General features: G+C 45.0%; 1 protein-coding gene across 1 annotated transcript in view; it reads left to right on the top strand.

Moving 5' to 3' along the window:
• Positions 1-19,106, top strand: part of LOC122946835 (neural cell adhesion molecule L1-like) — a 201,094-nt gene that overhangs the window by 108,861 nt on the left and 73,127 nt on the right. Inside the window, exon 2 of the mRNA XM_044306689.1 lies at positions 6,565-6,689. Within this exon, the coding sequence (XP_044162624.1) occupies positions 6,605-6,689 (85 nt within the window). The 5' untranslated portion in view covers positions 6,565-6,604. The remainder of the gene's footprint in view (positions 1-6,564; positions 6,690-19,106) is intronic.

Below are 19,106 nucleotides of genomic sequence, written 5' to 3'. Positions count from 1 at the left end.
CATGAGATTTTTTTCTCATGGATTCCATGACATGCTCCATCCTATATCACATTATGGAGGTACTCTACCTAGAAGGAATATAGTCAGTGGGGCACCACCAATGAGGCGATTGCCTCAGGCAGCACCAGGTAGGGGCAAGATGGGGCCAGCGGAAGGGGGATTATATGTTTCTGCAGTATAGTATTGGGAAGCACAGTATGTGGCGCTGTATTACCCTGTATGTTTTTCAAGTATGTCTTTAATAGTAGGGCTGGAGGGAAGGGGTTAGGTCAAAAAATTGGCATGGGGCGGGGGTTGGGGTGCCGTTTCAGTTTTTGCCCCAGGCAGCAGAAAGGCTAGGTGCACCCCTGAACATAGTGCATCACATCAGAAACCATATGACAGCACACCCAATCCCTACTGATCTGGTAGGGACTCTTTGTACCGCCATACAGGACTCACGTCTACAACATGGCCTTGAGCATGAGCTCTTAAAGGAGCTGCCTGAGACCGCAATATGGATGATCTATCCTTAGGCTAGACCATTAAAGGGGTTGTCCAACTGTTTAATACCGATGACTTGTCCTTAGGATCTGATCGGTGTGTCACGGAATGTGTACAGGTAACAAGGCAAAGCAACATGTATAAACGACTCGCTGGATCCAAAAACTAAGGAACCAAGGGAGACCCCTGCAGAAGACCTGGCACTTTCCCTGGCTGCTCAGCCTATGCAAAGATCCTAATGGTGGAGGTTTGCATATCCACGAACCTTGACTATAAAGCCCTGAGCACCCTACTATAGTGAGGGGACACGACCACCGGCTCCCTACACAAGATACGGAGGGAGTCAGGGTCACCTGGGATCCAGCAAACAGATATTAACATATAAAAGTACACTTAGCTTTGAAGCAAACAGGAGGACAGATCAGCGTGCACACACACTCCAGGAAGTAATATAAGCCGCCCAGAAAAGCATTCTGGGGAGGCATTTAAAGGGAAGCAATTAAGACATGACAGCTGAGAGAGGCTGACGAGAGGAGGAGCTGAATACCACAACACAGAAATTCAAGGAGGAGGTTCTGAAAGGCCTCTGTCAGAGCTTCTCAGCTGTCTGGTTGTGACAGTACCCCTCCCTCTACGAGTGGACTCCGGACACTCAGAACCCACCTTCTCAGGATGGGACCTATGGAATGCCCTGATGAGACGAGAGGCCTTAATGTCCGTCACTGGGACCCACATCCTCTCCTCAGGACCATACCCCTCCCACTGAACAAGGTACTGAAGAGAACTGCGGACAAGACGAGAATCCACAATCCTAGAGACCTGAAATTCAAGATTCCCATCAACCATAATCGGAGGAGGAGGCAAAGGCGAGGGTACAATGGGTTGAACATAAGGTTTCAATAAGGACTTATGAAAAACATTATGGATCTTCCAAGTCTGAGGAAGATCAAGACGGTATGCAACAGGATTGATGACAGACAGGATTTTGTAAGGCCCAATAAACCTAGGACCCAACTTCCAGGAGGGAACCTTCAATTTGATATTCTTGGTAGACAACCACACCAGATCACCAACATTCAGGTCCGGACCAAGCACACGTCTCTTATCAGCCACACGCTTATATCTCTCACTCATGCTCTTTAGATTATCTTGAATCTTTTGCCAAATAGATGACAAAGACGAGGAGAATCTGTCCTCATCAGGTAAACCAGAAGACCCCTCTCCCGAGAAAGTCCCAAACTGTGGATGAAACCCATATGCACCAAAAAATGGTGACTTATCAGAGGACTCCTGACGACGGTTATTTAAAGCAAACTCAGCAAGAGACAAAAAAGAACACCAATCCTCTTGATTCTCCGCCACAAAACAACGCAGATATGTCTCCAGATTCTGATTGACGCGCTCTGTCTGGCCATTCGACTGCGGGTGGAAAGCAGAAGAGAATGACAACCGAACCCCCAAGCGAGAACAGAAAGCCTTCCAGAATCTGGAAACAAACTGCGTGCCCCTATCAGAGACTATGTCTGAAGGAATACCGTGCAACTTGACAATGTGATCAACAAATGCCTGCGCCAGCGTCTTAGCATTGGGCAAACCAGGAAAAGGGATGAAATGCACCATTTTGCTAAAACGGTCCACCACCACCAGAATCACAGTCTTCCCCGAGGAACGAGGCAGGTCCGTGATAAAGTCCATGGACAGATGTGTCCAAGGACGGGAAGGAATGGGTAAGGGAAGGAGAGGACCTGATGGCCGTGAATGAGGGACCTTGGCACGAGCGCAAGTCTCGCAGGCTGCCACAAAACCCTCAACCGACTTACGAAGCGCAGGCCACCAGAATCTCCGAGCGATGAGATCCAGTGTGGCTCTTACCCCCGGGTGCCCAGCAAGGACCGTATCGTGGTGTTCTTTAAAAATCTTGTGTCTTAAAGCGAGAGGCACAAACAACCTCCCAGGAGGACAAAGATCAGGAGCCTCTGACTGGGCTGCCTGCACCTCTGCCTCCAATTCAGGAAAAAGAGCAGAGACCACCACACCTTCAGCCAAAATGGGACCCGGGTCTTCAAAATTCCCGCCTCCCGGAAAACAACGTGACAGGGCATCTGCCTTCACATTCTTAACTCCAGGGCGGAACGTGACAACAAAATTAAACCTAGAAAAGAACAACGACCATCTGGCCTGTCTCGGGTTCAGACGCTTGGCTGACTCCAAGTAGGCCAGATTTTTATGGTCAGTAAATACGGTAATAGGGTGTCTGGCTCCCTCTAGCCAATGGCGCCATTCCTCAAAAGCCAACTTGATGGCCAACAATTCCCTATCTCCCACATCGTAATTTCTCTCCGCGGAGGAGAGTTTTCTTGAGAAAAAGGCACACGGTCGCCAATTGGCAGGAGAGGAACCCTGAGACAAGACCGCCCCCACACCCACCTCAGAAGCATCAACCTCAACTATGAAGGGTAATGAAACATCAGGTTGCACCAAGATGGGAGCGGAAGCAAAACTCTCCTTGATATCAGAAAAGGCCTTACGCGCCTCTACTGACCAAGAAGAAAAATCTACCCCCTTTCTGGTCATATCAGTGAGTGGTTTAACAATAGAAGAATAATTCAAAATGAACTTCCTGTAATAATTGGCAAAGCCCAAAAAACGCATCAGCGCCTTTTGATTCTCAGGAAGCTCCCACTCAAGCACAGCGCGGACCTTCTCGGGGTCCATGCGAAAACCAGAAGCGGAGAGAAGAAACCCCAGAAATTGAATTTCTGGAACCGCAAACACACATTTTTCCAGTTTCGCATATAATTTATTCTCCCGCAGGATGAGCAAGACCTGACGTAAATGTTCCTTATGAGTTTTGAAATCGGGAGAAAAAATCAAAATGTCATCCAAATACACCAATACAAATTTTCCCATCAAATGATAAAAAATGCTGTTCACGAAATGCTGAAAAACGGCTGGGGCATTCATCAAACCAAAAGGCATAACCAAATTCTCAAAATGGCCCTCAGGGGTATTGAAGGCCGTCTTCCATTCGTCCCCTTCTCTGACCCTGACCAGGTTGTATGCCCCTCTTAAATCTAATTTGGAAAAGACTTTAGCCCCAACAACCTGGTTAAACAGGTCCGGGATCAGAGGAAGCGGATAAGGGTCACGAATTGTGATATTGTTCAGCTCCCTGAAATCCAGACAAGGTCTTAAAGAACCATCTTTTTTCTTAACAAAGAAAAAACCAGCGGCAACAGGTGACTTTGAGGGTCGTATGTGTCCCTTTCTCAGACTCTCAGAGATATAAGCACGCATAGCGATCCTCTCAGGTTGGGAAAGATTGTATAAACGAGATTTAGGCAGCTTGGCGTCTGGGATGAGATTAATAGGGCAATCGTACTCCCTGTGCGGGGGCAAATCCTGAACTCCACTCTCAGAGAAGACACCCGAAAATTTAGAGAGAAAAGATGGTACAGTCTTAGTAGCAACCTCAGAAACAGATGTCGTGAGGCAATTCTCTCTGCAAAAGTCACTCCAACCATTTATTTGCCTTGCTTGCCAATCAATGGTGGGGTTATGTTTAGTGAGCCAGGGTAGCCCCAACACTAGAGGAGTCGGCAAACCGCTAAGGACGAAACATGACACATCCTCAACATGAGCATCACTCACAATTAAACGGATATTGTGAACTATGCCCTTTAATGACTTCTGAGAAAGTGGAGCGGAATCGATAGAAAACACAGGAATATCCTTTCTCAAAGCGCACACCTGGAAACCATGAGTTATCGCAAAGTGATTATCAATGAGATTGACAGCTGCTCCACTATCTACAAAAATCTCACAAAAAATGTTCTTGCTCTCTAGCGCCACCCTAGCCGGCAGGACAAAACGGGAACTACAAGCAAACGGAAAATCTTCAATTTCCGCCTCAATCCTGCCAATAGTAACAGACGGAACATTTTTCAAAGATTTTTTCCTCTTTGTTTCTTTATTATACCCAGAGAACTGCCTGAATCTCCTAGAGGGACAAATATTTGCCAAATGATTAATACCTCCACAACAAAAACAAACCCTCTCATGCGGGCTGAATCTTCTATTGTCAGAAGCAATCAACCCCAGCTGCATGGGCTCCTGCTCAGAAGGGGCTGACAGCGACTGAGACCCCTGCGCAGAGAATGGGACCGCTGCACAGTCCTGGGACCGAGTATGACAGGAAGGAGAGATCTCTCCTCTCTCTCTAAGACGCCTGTCAATACGAACGGCCTGAGACATAGCAGAGTCCAAAGAAATAGGCCTTTCATGAAAGGCAAATGCATCTTTCAATCCCTCTGAAAGACCATGGCAAAATTGACTTCGGAGTGCAGCATCATTCCAACCAGTATCAGCTGCCCATCTCCGAAATTCTGAGCAGTATATTTCTGCGGATTGTTTACCCTGGCATAGGAGACGTAGTCTAGACTCCGCCAGAGCAATACGATCCGGATCATCATATATCTGACCCAGGGCTAAAAAGAATTCATCCACTGAACGGAGGGGCCGTGCCCCCTCCGGCAGCGAAAAGGCCCAGGACTGAGCGTTACCCCTGAGCAGCGATATAATGATCCCCACCCTCCGTTCCTCATCACCAGAAGAATGGGGAAGAAGGCGAAAATGGAGTTTGCAAGCCTCTCTAAAACGCACAAAATTCTCACTACCCCCGGAGAACGTATCCGGGAGCGAGATCTTAGGCTCAGAACAAGCTCCATGAACGCAAGCTGAACCGGTCACTTGAAGCTGAGACAAAGTCTTACGGAGGTCAGCTACCTCCAATGAAAGACCCTGGAAGCGTTCAGCCAAAAGTGAAACCGGATCCATGCTTAAGACGGTTTTGGCGGCTTATAATGTCACGGAATGTGTACAGGTAACAAGGCAAAGCAACATGTATAAACGACTCGCTGGATCCAAAAACTAAGGAACCAAGGGAGACCCCTGCAGAAGACCTGGCACTTTCCCTGGCTGCTCAGCCTATGCAAAGATCCTAATGGTGGAGGTTTGCATATCCACGAACCTTGACTATAAAGCCCTGAGCACCCTACTATAGTGAGGGGACACGACCACCGGCTCCCTACACAAGATACGGAGGGAGTCAGGGTCACCTGGGATCCAGCAAACAGATATTAACATATAAAAGTACACTTAGCTTTGAAGCAAACAGGAGGACAGATCAGCGTGCACACACACTCCAGGAAGTAATATAAGCCGCCCAGAAAAGCATTCTGGGGAGGCATTTAAAGGGAAGCAATTAAGACATGACAGCTGAGAGAGGCTGACGAGAGGAGGAGCTGAATACCACAACACAGAAATTCAAGGAGGAGGTTCTGAAAGGCCTCTGTCAGAGCTTCTCAGCTGTCTGGTTGTGACACGGTGGGGGTCCAACTGTTTGAAGAAACCACCGCTCTCCATGAGCCTTAGGCCTTTTTCTAGAATAGTGACGTCACATTTATCGGTCCCGCGGCCTCAGTGAATGGGGCTGAGCTGCAATACTATATTATGGATGGCGCTGTGCTTGGTAAGCTGTGAGGAGGCCGTGGCACATCACCACAGTCTGATTGATGGGGGTGTCAAGAGTCAGACCCCATCCTGAGGTTAGGTCATCAGTATTAAACACTCAGACGACCCCTTTAATACCAGATCAGTGACAGTCTCGTGGCGTTTGTGCCAGTGACAGCCTCCTCGCTGTTTCACCACAGTGCGGTATACTTCACTGTATTGCAGCGTTGCATCATTCACATGGATACTGTGTTCCCCTTTAAAGTCTTTAATGACTCAATCATCTGCAGTCGCATTCCTCTTTATGTTGTATGTCGTACGGTTTATATGGCACCCACCTATTCTGCCATGCAGTACACAGCGCTGATTCATTCACATCAACCGCAGACAAATCTTTGCTTTGGAAATGTGAAGCTATTGCAATGAAACCTAACAAAGAGTTAAATCCGACACCGCTCCCTGTCTCCTCCCCTTCCTCAGCATCCCTCGCCTGCAATGTGCTTGCAAGGAGAGGAGGGTGAAGGAGCAGGCGCTGATTTCTGTCACTCATCTCCTCTCTCTCCCTGACAGGTGGATCATCCTGGGCTTGTAAAGACAAGGAGTCTCTGCTATGTCTCTAACATCATGTGTCCTGGGGACCCTCCTAGTCACCCTGCTCTGCAGCAACCCCCAAGCATTGGATTTACCTAAAGACTGTGAGTAAACTGCTTACAACCCCCAACATCCGCCTCTGCCTCTTCTGTGTGCTCTGACCCCTATGCATTGCATTGCTACGATGTATCTAAAAGTATCAGATTGTTTGTATTATCTTCCAGCTGCACAATAGCCCAGGGACAGTACGGGGACAGTACAGGGACAGTTTGGGACAGTACAAGGACAGCACATGGACAGCACAGGACAGTACAGTACAGTGACAGCACAGGGACAGTACATGGACAGTACAGTACAGGACAGTACAGTACAGTGACAGTACAGAGACAGTACATGGGCAGCACAGGGACAGTACAGTACAGTGACAGTACATGGACAGGACAGTACAGGACAGTACAGTAGAGTGACAGTACAGGGACAGCACAGGGACAGTACATGGGCAGCACAGGGACAGTACAGTACAGTACATGGACAGCACAGGACAGTACAGTACAGTGACAGCACAGGGACAGTACATTGACATTACATGGACAGCACAGGGACAGCAGTGATCGCAATTCTTGCAGTGCCCAGTAGTCTTTGCTTCAGCACCAGGGCCAGCTCACTGGAAGGGGGCAGGGCTACTGTATAGGAAACCATCAAAACCACCAGCACCTTGGTCAGCACCTGACAATAGACAGGCAGCAGGTGCAGCACTTGTCATTAGCTCCTCACAGTCCATAGGGAGAACCTAATCAGTTCAGAATAGCAGCTAAGTGTGTGCTGGGTGTCTGTATGTACACATGTAGCAGAGTTGGATGTGATATTTTAAGGAACACAGAATTTTCCTTTTTAACTCTTTAATCTCTCATGAGCACTAACTGAATGCCTAACTCTATCTATCTATCTATCTATCTATCTATCTATCTATCTCCTATTCTATATCTATCTATCTATTTATCTATCTATCTCCTATTATATCTATTATCTCTCTATCTATATATCTCCTATTCTTTCTATCTATCTATCTATCTATCTATCTATCTATCTATCTATCTATCTATCTCCTATTCTATATCTATCTATCTCATATCTATCTATCTATCTATCTATCTATCTATCTATCGTTGGCTGTCTGTCTATCTCCTTAGGCCTTGTTCACAAGTCAATTATTTCTATCAGTTATTGTGAGCCAAAACCAGGTGCTGGTTAAAAACACAGAACCGCTGCAGATCTCTCCTTTATTCCGTATCTCTGTGTAGCCTCCACTCCTGGTTTTGGCTCACAAAAACTTATGGATATAACTGATCAAGTAACTGACGTGTGAACAAGGCCTTACTTACTTATCTTTCTCAAATCTATCCATCTATCCAGGGACAGATGGGACTAAAATTCAGCCCTGGCATGTTGAATCAGACAGGCCCACTTACTGTGTGGGGAATGTGGTGCCCCAATACTCTATCCTCTCCGCTTCCCAACACCCCCACATAATATGCAGAAGACATAACAGTACCGTACAGATAGTCCTTACTAGTAGTGCTCCCAAAAGTCCCACCAATTATAATTCTCTCCCAGAGTGCCCTCATTACTGATAGCGCCTTCTACAGGGATAATGCTTCCTGAGTGGCCCCATTAGTAGTAGTACTCTTAATATTGTGTCCAATAATAGTATCACCAGTAGGAATAATGCCGTATAGTTCCCCCAGCAGTAATAAGGCTTCCTAACGTTCCCCCAATAGTAATAATAAGTAGAGTTGAGCGAACTGCAAAATTCGGGTTCGTCCTGAACTTTGCAAGTTCGGGTGCCCAGACCCGAATCCAGACTTTTTTACTGAAGTTTGGGTGATTTTATTATTTTCCGTTATAACTGAAAATAATAACATTCTTAAAACAGAATGCTAAATAAAATGTCTACTAAGGGGATAAAAAAAAACAAAAAAAAACTCACTTCATCCACTTGATCGCACAGCTGGGATCCTCTTTTCTTCAGGACCTGGGAAAGGACCTGTGGTGACGGCACCATGCTCACCACGTGGTGAGCGCGGTGACATCACCGCAGGTCTTTCTATCTTTATTCTGCAGGACCTGCGGTGACGTCAATGCGCTCCCCATGAAGAGTTTTGTTTTAGTTTTTTAACCCCTCAGTAGACATTTTATTTAGCATTCTGTTTTAAGAATGCTATTATTTTCCGTTATAACCATGTTATAACAGAAAATAATAAAGTCAAGTTCGGGTCCCCATTGACTTAAATGGGGTCCGGTGTGAAGTTCGGGTCCCGAACCCGAACTTTGACCTGAAGTTCGGCCGAACCCGGCAACCCCGAACTTCCACGGGTTCGCATAACCCTAGTAATAAGACCCCTTAAAGTGCCCCCAGTAGTAATAAAGCTCTCTAAAATGCTCCCAGTAATATTAAAGCCCCTCCATAAGACCCCTTATAAAGCCCTTAGTAGTAATAAGGTCCCTTTAGAATGCCCCCAGTAGTTATAATGCCATATTGTATTTTCCCAGTCCCCAGTAGTAATAATTCCCCCATATAGTGCCCTGTATAGTGCACCTGTAGTTATAATGTGCCCCTGTAGTACCCCCAGTAGTTACACTGCCCTCCCTGTATTGCCCACCCTCTATCTCAGTCCTGCTCCTTGCTTCATTCTGCATAACAGGCCACAGGCCTTTTCTGGCTGTCACAATGATGTCCCCGTGGTGTGACCACTTGCACTGCCTCATAGGCTTCAGGTTTAGTGGCCTAGGAGAGTGCAGGGTGATACAGTAGTATCTACGACGCCCAAGAAGGTGGCCCACTCCAGCACCGGCCCAACTGGCATTTGCCAAAATTGTCATCTGGGTAGTCCAGGCCTGTAAAACTGTCTATTTATCTATCTATCTATCTAATTTATATCTATTGAAGCACACAGCAGCTCTTACCTTCCCCTCCACCAACCGAGCATGGATGTCGCACCTGGATGCGTTACGATAAATCAGGAAAAGTAGAAATATCCAGCTTGAGGATGATGAAAAATCGTAGCTTTATTGCGGTATAAAATTGTCGACATACAGGACAGGTTCCTGTATGTGAATGATTTTATACCGCAATAAAGCTATGATTTTTCATCATCCTCGAGCTGGATATTTCTACTTTTCCTGATTCATATCTATCTATCTATCTCATATCTATCTAATATCTATCTATCTCATATCTATCTATCTATCTCATATCTATCTATCTCATATCTATCTACAGTTGCAAGAAAAAGTATGTGAACCCTTTGGAATGATATGGATTTCTGCACAAATTGGTCATAAAATGTGATCTGATCTTCATCTAAGTCACAACAATAGACAATCACAGTCTGCTTAACCTAATAACACACAAAGAATTAAATGTTACCATGTTTTTATTGAACACACCATGTAAACATTCACAGTGCAGGTGGAAAAAGTATGTGAACCCCTAGACTAATGACATCTCCAAGAGCTAATTGGAGTGAGGTGTCAGCCAACTGGAGTCCAATCAATGAGATGAGATTGGAGGTGTTGGTTACAGCTGCTCTGCCCTATAAAAAACACACGCCAGTTCTGGGTTTGCTTTTCACAAGAAGCATTGCCTGATGTGAAGGATGCCTCGCACAAAAGAGCTCTCAGAAGACCTACAATTAAGAATTGCTGACTTACATAAAGCTGGAAAGGGTTATAAAAGTATCTCCAAAAGCCTCGCTGTTCATCAGTCCATGGTAAGACAAATTGTCTATAAATGGAGAAAGTTCAGCACTGCTGCTACTCTCCCTAGGAGTGGCCGTCCTGTAAAGATGACTGCAAGAGCACAGCACAGACTGCTCAATGAGGTGAAGAAGAATCCTAGAGTGTCAGCTAAAGACTTACAAAAGCCTCTGGCATATGCTAACATCCCTGTTAGTGAATCTACGATAGGTAAAACACTAAACAAGAATGGATTTCATGGGAGGATACCACAGAGGAAGCCACTGCTGTCCAAAGAAAAACATTGCTGCACGTTTACAGTTTGCACAAGAGCACCTGGTTGTTCCACAGCAGAACTGGCAAAATATTCTGTGGACAGATGAGACCAAAATTGAGTTGTTTGGAAGAAACACAGAACACTATGTGTGGAGAAAAAGAGGCACAGCACACCAAGATCAAAACCTCATCCCAACTGTGAAGTATGGTGGTGGGGGCATCATGGTTTGGGGCTGTGTCAGGGCCTGGATGCATTGCTATTATCGAAGGAAAAATTAATTCCCAAGTTTATCAAGGCATTTTGCAGGAGAACTTAAGGCCACCTGTCCACCAGCTGAAGCTCAACAGAAGATGGATGTTGCAACAGGACAACGACCCAAAGCATAAAAGTAAATCAACAACAGAATGGCTTAAACAGAAGAAAATACGCCTTCTGGAGTGGCCCAGTCAGAGTCCTGACCTCAACCCGATTGAGATGCTGTGGCATGACCTCAAGAAGGTGATTCCCACCAGACATCCCAAGAATATTGCTGAACCGAAACAGTTCTGTAAAGAGGAATGGCCAAGAATTACTCCTGACCGTTGTGCACGTCTGATCTGCAACTACAGGAAACGTTTGGGTGAAGTTATTGCTGCCAAATGAGGTTCAAGCAGTTATTAAATCCAAGTGTTCACATACTTTTTCCACCTGCACTGTGAATGCTTACATGGTGTGTTCAATAAAAACATGGTAACATTTAATTCTTTGTGTGTTATTAGTTTAAGCAGACTGTGATTGTCTATTGTTGTGACTTAGATGAAGACCAGATCACATTTTAGGACCAATTTGTGCAGAAATCCATATAATTTCAAAGGGTTCACATACTTTTTCTTGCAACTGTATCTATCTATTTAGCTATCTATCTATCTATCTATCTATCTATCTATCTATCTATCTAATTCCTATCTATCTATCCATCTATTACCTGTCTTACTAACATATATCTATTTATCCATCTGTAACTATTATCTAATATTATCTATGTAGCTGTAGATCTATTCATAGATGACATTTAGTTATTTTTCACGTCTCTGTATCAGCCATATGATGACTTTTTGCAATTGTTTTAGAATATCCAGATCTTATAATCTAGACTATTGATTTTTTATCTATTTTTTACAGCTGATGCATGATTAAGCTTGTTGTTTATGTTCCCATTTTGCTATTGGCTTTAATGGGGAAAACGTTACATTAAAATTCCATATAAAGGTTTTGTAAATGGCAATGCACTTGTGATTTCCTATAGAAGTGATTTCCTATAGAAGTAGCTGCAGGAGATTTTCATAAAACTCATTTTAAAATAAAATATGACTCTATTCTTGCAGCGGAAATCCCATTTTGAATATTTACTTCCACTGGTGAAATAGAGGTGCAATCCTCAAGTGCACCACTCTGATATGTGTACCCATTCTTGGCTCTGATCATCCTAACTACCCTCAGCTTCACAGTGTTATGTATTCTAACATGTACTTACGGCTAGGACCACAGACGGCTTTGATATAATTATTACATAAGTTAATAGTTACTTTGAGTTAAAAAGTTGCTGTAAGTTTCAGTCTGCAATTTTTCTTCTATTCAAAATTTTCAGTTTGCAACCTCCTGCTGGTTTTAGACTTTTCTCATGTGCATGGTGTTTGTTTGTCCCAGTAATCTATGCTGGATCTGTGTGACCAGGATGATGCTGTCTTCTCCCTGCAAACTGTCTTGTGTGTTGCTTTCCTCCCTAGCTACACTCTGCACAATCTGCCTTCCTTGGATCCCCTCCACACACATCTGCTGTGTGCATACATACCACATCATCTAGATCAGGGATGGCCAACCTGCGGCTCCGCAGCTTCTGTAAAACTACAACTCCCATCATGCCCTGCTGTAGGCTGATAGCTGTAGGCAGTGTGGGCATCCTGGGAGTTGTAGTTTTGCAACAGCTGGAGAGCCTCAGGTTGGCCATCCCTGATCTTGATTAAATATATACAGTCTAACCCCCCCAAATACAAACAAAATAGTAGAACCATGTTAGTCAGATGTAGCAGAGCTAAGGTTGTTACACTCATTATTAGAGATGAGCGAAGTATTGAAAAATTTTATTTGGCTGCTTCGCTGAATGTTCTCCCAAAATTTTGCTTTGTGACAAATTACTTTGTCACGAAGCGCATTTATTTTTAAGTAGTGGGTGCAATGGAAGCGGCGATTGCGCCGCTCCCTGTCATTTTACCCCTCAGATGCCGCGTTTATAGCTGATTGCTGCATCTGACATTGATATTACAGTGTTAAATAAAATAAAAATGTATAAAATCATACTTACCTCATTCATTTGATTGCAAAGAGCCGGACCCCGCCATCTTGATTGAAGATCTAGTGAGAAATCTCGCGTCGCCCATGATGACATGCACGGAATTTTGCACGGGATCTTCAATTAAGCTCTTTGTTCTCAAACGGATGAGGTAAGTCTGATTATTTATTAATTTTTTTACAGCCATTTAGGGAAAATCGATTCGTTACCACGAAGCATGAGGAAATTCGGCTTTGTGGCGAATAGAATTTTCCCAGAAATTCGGATCAAATGACCTGCCGGATATCCAACTACTGGCATCCCTTATGGAGGAAGGGAGTAGGGAGATTGGTGAGGGTCCATTTACGGACCTCAAATTGTCCTCTACTAAAAACCCGCCCCTTAGTGATGGCACACCACCTGACATTTTTCTCAAGGTCGTCACAGACCAACTGAGAAAGCTCGACACATTGAAGGGGACTGAGTCCAATCTCCGGAAAAGGGAGATTGAGGCCCTAATTTCACTGGAACGCGACAACTCCCTTGTCATTAAACCATCGGACAAGGGAGGGAATATTGTCGTAATGAACTGTGACCAATATAAGATCATGTGTCTGAACATTCTCAGTGATAAATCATGTTATCGTGTGCTGGAATCAAATCCTACTGAGATGTTCAGGAGGCAATTGAAGGACCTCTTGGACACAGCACACGATCATGCCCTTATCAGTAGATCTGAATTTGAGTTTTTGTTTCCCAAACATCCCCAGATCCCTTGTTTCTATGGGTTACCCAAGGTGCACAAGGGACTTACCCCTTTAAAGGGACGTCCTATTGTGTCAGGGACTGGGAGTTTGACACATCCAATCAGTACATACGTGGATAGGATTTTACGACCATTTGCGGTGTCCCTATCCTCGTATGTACGTGATTCTATGGATGTAATCAAAAAATTGGAAGGAATACATCTTGGTGAGAACGTTATGCTGGCCAGCCTGGATGTTGAGGCCTTGTACAGCTCCATACCCCATGATAGGGGGTGTGGAGTTGTGGCCTCTTTCCTTAGTCAACGTGGCACCCATTGCTGGCAGCATAACGAATTTATTCTTGAACTAATGAAATTTATCCTTGAGCACAACTGTTTTATCTTTGATCATCGCATGTACCACCAGCTCAGGGGAGTGGCGATGGGGAGCCCCTGTGCCCCGACCTTCGCCAATCTCTACCTGGGCTGGTGGGAACGTGAAGTTGTGTTCGCGGATAATCAGAGATGGGCTGACCACATTAATTTGTGGTTACGCTTCATCGATGATGTATTGATTTTATGGTCTGGGAGTGTTGAGGACTTCAATCGGTTTGTTTCAGACCTGAACATAAACACTATGGGATTATTTTTTACATCAGAGATCCAGGAATCTCAAATCAACTTTCTGGATTTAACCATCTTCAGGGACAGGATGGGCAATATTGGCACACGGCTGTTCCGCAAGGAGACTGCAACAAACAGCCTCCTTAGTTGGGACAGTTGCCACCCCCTGCCCCTGAAGAGGGGAATTCCAAAAGGGCAATACCTTCGGGTAAGGCGTAACTGCTCCAGTATGTCGGATTTCAGAACGGCATCCAGTGATCTACGAACCAGATTTAGGAGTAGGGGGTACCCACAACATGTACTAACTAAAGCGTACCAGCATTCACTGGCACAAAACCGGGATGCCCTCCTTACCCCTAGGTCGGGATCGGCTGGAATGGACCAGTTGCGCATCATAGCCACATATGATGAAGCACACAACACAGTGCGTGACTTGCTGACGACCTACTGGGGTATTCTTAAATCAGACCCAGATATTGGGGATATGATAGACGATGTACCTCTAATCACGTACAGACGTGGACGTAGTTTGAGAGATCGCCTGGTGCACAGCTTTTTTCAGGGCCCGACTACATCCACATGGCTGAGTACCAGCCTCAAAGGGACCTTCCGCTGTGGCAGCTGCGTGGCTTGCTCTGCAATCCAGACTGGCGCTACATTTATCTGTAGCGTCACCGAACAGAGATTTACTATCAGATCATTTGTCAATTGCAAAACAAGAGGCCTGGTATATTTGGCCACTTGTGTTTGCGGAAAGCAATATGTGGGTAAAACCACAAGAGAATTCCGTAGAAGAATAGCAGAACATCTAAATGACATCCGCAAAGGGGCGGATACCCCGATTGCTAGACACATATCGACCATGCACAACGGTGATGTGGATGTCATCAAATTTCAGGCTGTGGAGGTGGTCAGAAGATCGCCAAGAGGAGGCGACTTTGATAGGCGGTTATTGCAAAAAGAGACACAGTGGATTTACCGCCTATGTGCGCTCCAGCCCCGGGGACTAAATGAGTATAATTCCTTTGTGTGTTTTCTCTAGATCCCTGGAGCTGAGGTGCAACGGGGGAACATTAGGGGTGATGACATACTGCCCACGATCCGTGTGTCTCAGCGGCATGGACTACTAATGACTCTATGTCATTAGATCACCTAGGCAATTGAGGGGGCTAGGAGATACCAGGGGTGTGATAGTGTAATTATTGGTTGTGGATTACTTATACCACATTATACCATACACTGCCCCTTTAAATCAGCCTGATCACAGTATTGCCGTCTAGTAAAAATGCTGCTGGGTCTTTCCTGACCCTCCTGTATTGTCTCCACCACCACCGATTGATGTCCTCAATTAATTAAATAAAATAAATAAAATTAAATAAAATACAATGTAGTTCATACCACTTCATGATCCCTGTCCCGATCGGAGCTATACAAACGTTGCCAGGGTAGTAAGTCGCCGTATATATTTACTCTAACTTTAATGTAGAATGTTATTACATTCATCTGGGCCGGTCTCATCGAGGGGGCGGCACAATGGGGGCGGGATGGATGATGCGGCGATGCCGTGCCTCCTGCGTCCTCATTGGCCGTTCTGCAGGCGGGGCTCAGTTGAGGGGAGGAGGACTCTCCTCATATTCTGTGCACCTGAGCGGCCGCGTTCGGCCACCTCGTACTTACAGCTGCAGCCTCTGTAATGGAGGCTCAGCAGCTTTGAATATTTATCCTGCGAACCACAGATACACGCTCCTGACGAGCCTTATGGCGAAACGCGTTGAGTGTGGTGTGGGGATGAATCAATGTTCATTTGTATCTGCTTTGCGCTCACACTGCAGTTGAGGTCTGCGGTTCTCAGCCCTCTGCAGTTAGATGAGCAACAGCAATCCAGATCTTCCTGTTTCACCCAGCTTAGCTTAGATCCAGTGATTCGTGTCTGCAGGGCCGATTCTTAGACATCCGTTTCACATGAACGGATGGATTCAATTGAGATCGGCTTCTGCAGGCAGATGTTTATCACTGGATTAGTCTATCCATAACTTTAGTCGAGGGATCCATGAGCTGGTAGTGATTCAGAGCACACTGACCGCACCTTAGTGCTTACTTCTGTGGAATCAATTAGCACGGCCCCATGGCCCTCTGCTTTCACTTGCAGTATAGCACTAGCCTGCGGCATTTCTAGTGACCCCATCCGCAGCTGCATTTACCGTGTATGCGGCTTATAGGTCCTCATATCGACCCTATACTGAATGGATGGTGTCCTAGAATTTTAATATAGGTTAGTCCCCCTTCCCTTTTGTTTTTCTGATTAATAAAGTAACAGTTTTAACAGAAATGTAGCGTTCCAAACGACAGTGATTTGATTTTGATAGGTGGAACGTATACCATATATCAGTTATACCAGTAAAACTACAACTCCCATCATGCCCTGCTGTAGGCTGATAGCTGTAGGCAGTGTGGGCATCCTGGGAGTTGTAGTTTTGCAACAGCTGGAGAGCCTCAGGTTGGCCATCCCTGATCTTGATTAAATATATACAGTCTAACCCCCCCAAATACAAACAAAATAGTAGAACCATGTTAGTCAGATGTAGCAGAGCTAAGGTTGTTACACTCATTATTAGAGATGAGCGAAGTATTGAAAAATTTTATTTGGCTGCTTCGCTGAATGTTATCAAAAAATTTTGCTTTGTGACAAATTACTTTGTCACGAAGCGCATTTATTTTTAAGTAGTGGGTGCAATGGAAGCGGCGATTGCGCCGCTCCCTGTCATTTTACCCCTCAGATGCCGCGTTTATAGCTGATTGCTGCATCTGACATTGATATTACAGTGTTAAATAAAATAAAAATGTATAAAATCATACTTACCTCATTCATTTGATTGCAAAGAGCCGGACCCCGCCATCTTGATTGAAGATCTAGTGAGAAATCTCGCGTCGCCCATGATGACATGCACGGAATTTTGCACGGGATCTTCAATTAAGCTCTTTGTTCTCAAACGGATGAGGTAAGTCTGATTATTTATTAATTTTTTTACAGCCATTTAGGGAAAATCGATTCGTTACCACGAAGCATGAGGAAATTCGGCTTTGTGGCGAATAGAATTTTCCCAGAAATTCGGATCAAATTCCACTTCGTCAGGTTCGATTCGCTCAACACTACTCGTTATAGAACAAAGGAGGATATTTATTAATACTGGTTCGCCATATGAACGGCGCACAAGTCTCATGCTCAGGGCAGCATATGGCAGATTTATCAAAAGGGTGGAGATAAAGTGCTGAAAACTCAAGTCAAAATAAGTCGCACTTGGTAAAACATAAAACGCACTTATCCTGACAAAGGTAGAGAGGAGGCCTCACCAAGTGTTCTGGCCCAATGTGATATATGTGGTTTTACATAGGACTGCAGGCAAACTTTATAATCAGGCATCAATAATAGCTCTAGAAAAAACAAATACCCTCTTCAGCACTGCTACATTCTAGTTTTGGTTTTGTCATCCCTAAATCTATCAAATCAGACTAATAATAAATGTAAACTTACCTGTCGATTTGCATCCTCCACCAGTCAAGGGAGGCCTGACGTTTGGAGATTACAACAGACGTTATTGGAAAGATAAAAGGGGCTTTGTAAATCCAGCCTTTGAAAATCTTATTAGGGGCTTTCAACCTTTTTTCTTATTTTTCTGTAGCACAAAAGATACAGCATATTATGGGTTCCTGGTGGTCTGCAATTTGTTCGAATTGGTTTCCCAGGGGGATAGAGCAGAATAGGCCAAGGTGCCTTTGAAAGCAAAAAAAGGGCTTGAATGTGGGTTACAATAAATGGTTAGCGTGCGAAAAATATAAGCACAAGGGCAGTAGATGTAGCAGAGACATGGGGGAACTCTGATATATGATATCTGTTGTGCCATATGACAAACTCAGCCCAGCTATCGTGTTTTTTGCCTTATAAGACGCACCTTGGTTTAAGAGGAGGACAGTCAGATTTTTAATTTTTTTTATTAGATCTCAGGTCAGACCACCAATCAGACCCCCAATGTTAATCAGACCTCAGCTTAGAGCCCCAATCAGACCCCCAATGTTAATAAGACCCTCAATCAGACCTCAAATGAGACCCCCATACCTCATATCAGGCCCCAGCCATAATTGATTAGCCCCAACCATATTTGATCAGCCCCTAACCATATTTGATCAGCCCCCAACCATATTACATCACCCCCTGCCATAATTCAGCATGCCCCAGCCTCAGATCACAAAATAAAAAATCCACTTACCTTTCCTGCTCCGGACGCCCCCGCTCCTCACCTCCAGCGCTCTCTCTCTTCTTTCTGCCGCGGCTGTGCTGTGACCGGACACCCTCACGCCGCGCGCAACCACAGCACAGCGACCGTAGAGGGCAAGAAGGCGTTGAGTACAGAGCCCGGGGTGCGCTGCATTTACTGCTTACCGGACCTCCGGTACTAATGAGCGCTTCCGTAATGGAAACGCTCATTAGTATTCGCCCCATAAGACGCAGATATGACATCGGAAAAATACGGTATATCTGACAAATTTATATTAAGAAGACATAAACTTACAGATTAACCCAGCCACCAAGGGTGTAGCTATAGGGCTGTGATGGCTAACCTCCAGCACTCCAGCTGTGGTGAAACTATAACTCCCAGCATGCTGAGAACAGCCAAGTGTCCATCTTGGGAGTCATAGTTTTACCACAGCTGTCGTGCCGGAGGATAGCCATCACAGCTATAGGTGGTGCAGAGGTAACATTTGGACTAGAATTTCCTAAAATTAGTTTCAGTCCGATTCGTCCAAATCTGCCCAAAAAATTCTAATCGATTCTA

The sequence above is a fragment of the Bufo gargarizans genome, chromosome 9, assembly GCF_014858855.1.
Source record: "Bufo gargarizans isolate SCDJY-AF-19 chromosome 9, ASM1485885v1, whole genome shotgun sequence".
In the NCBI taxonomy this organism is placed as follows: domain Eukaryota; kingdom Metazoa; phylum Chordata; class Amphibia; order Anura; family Bufonidae; genus Bufo; species Bufo gargarizans.
This window is presented reverse-complemented; position numbering and strand designations above follow the sequence as displayed.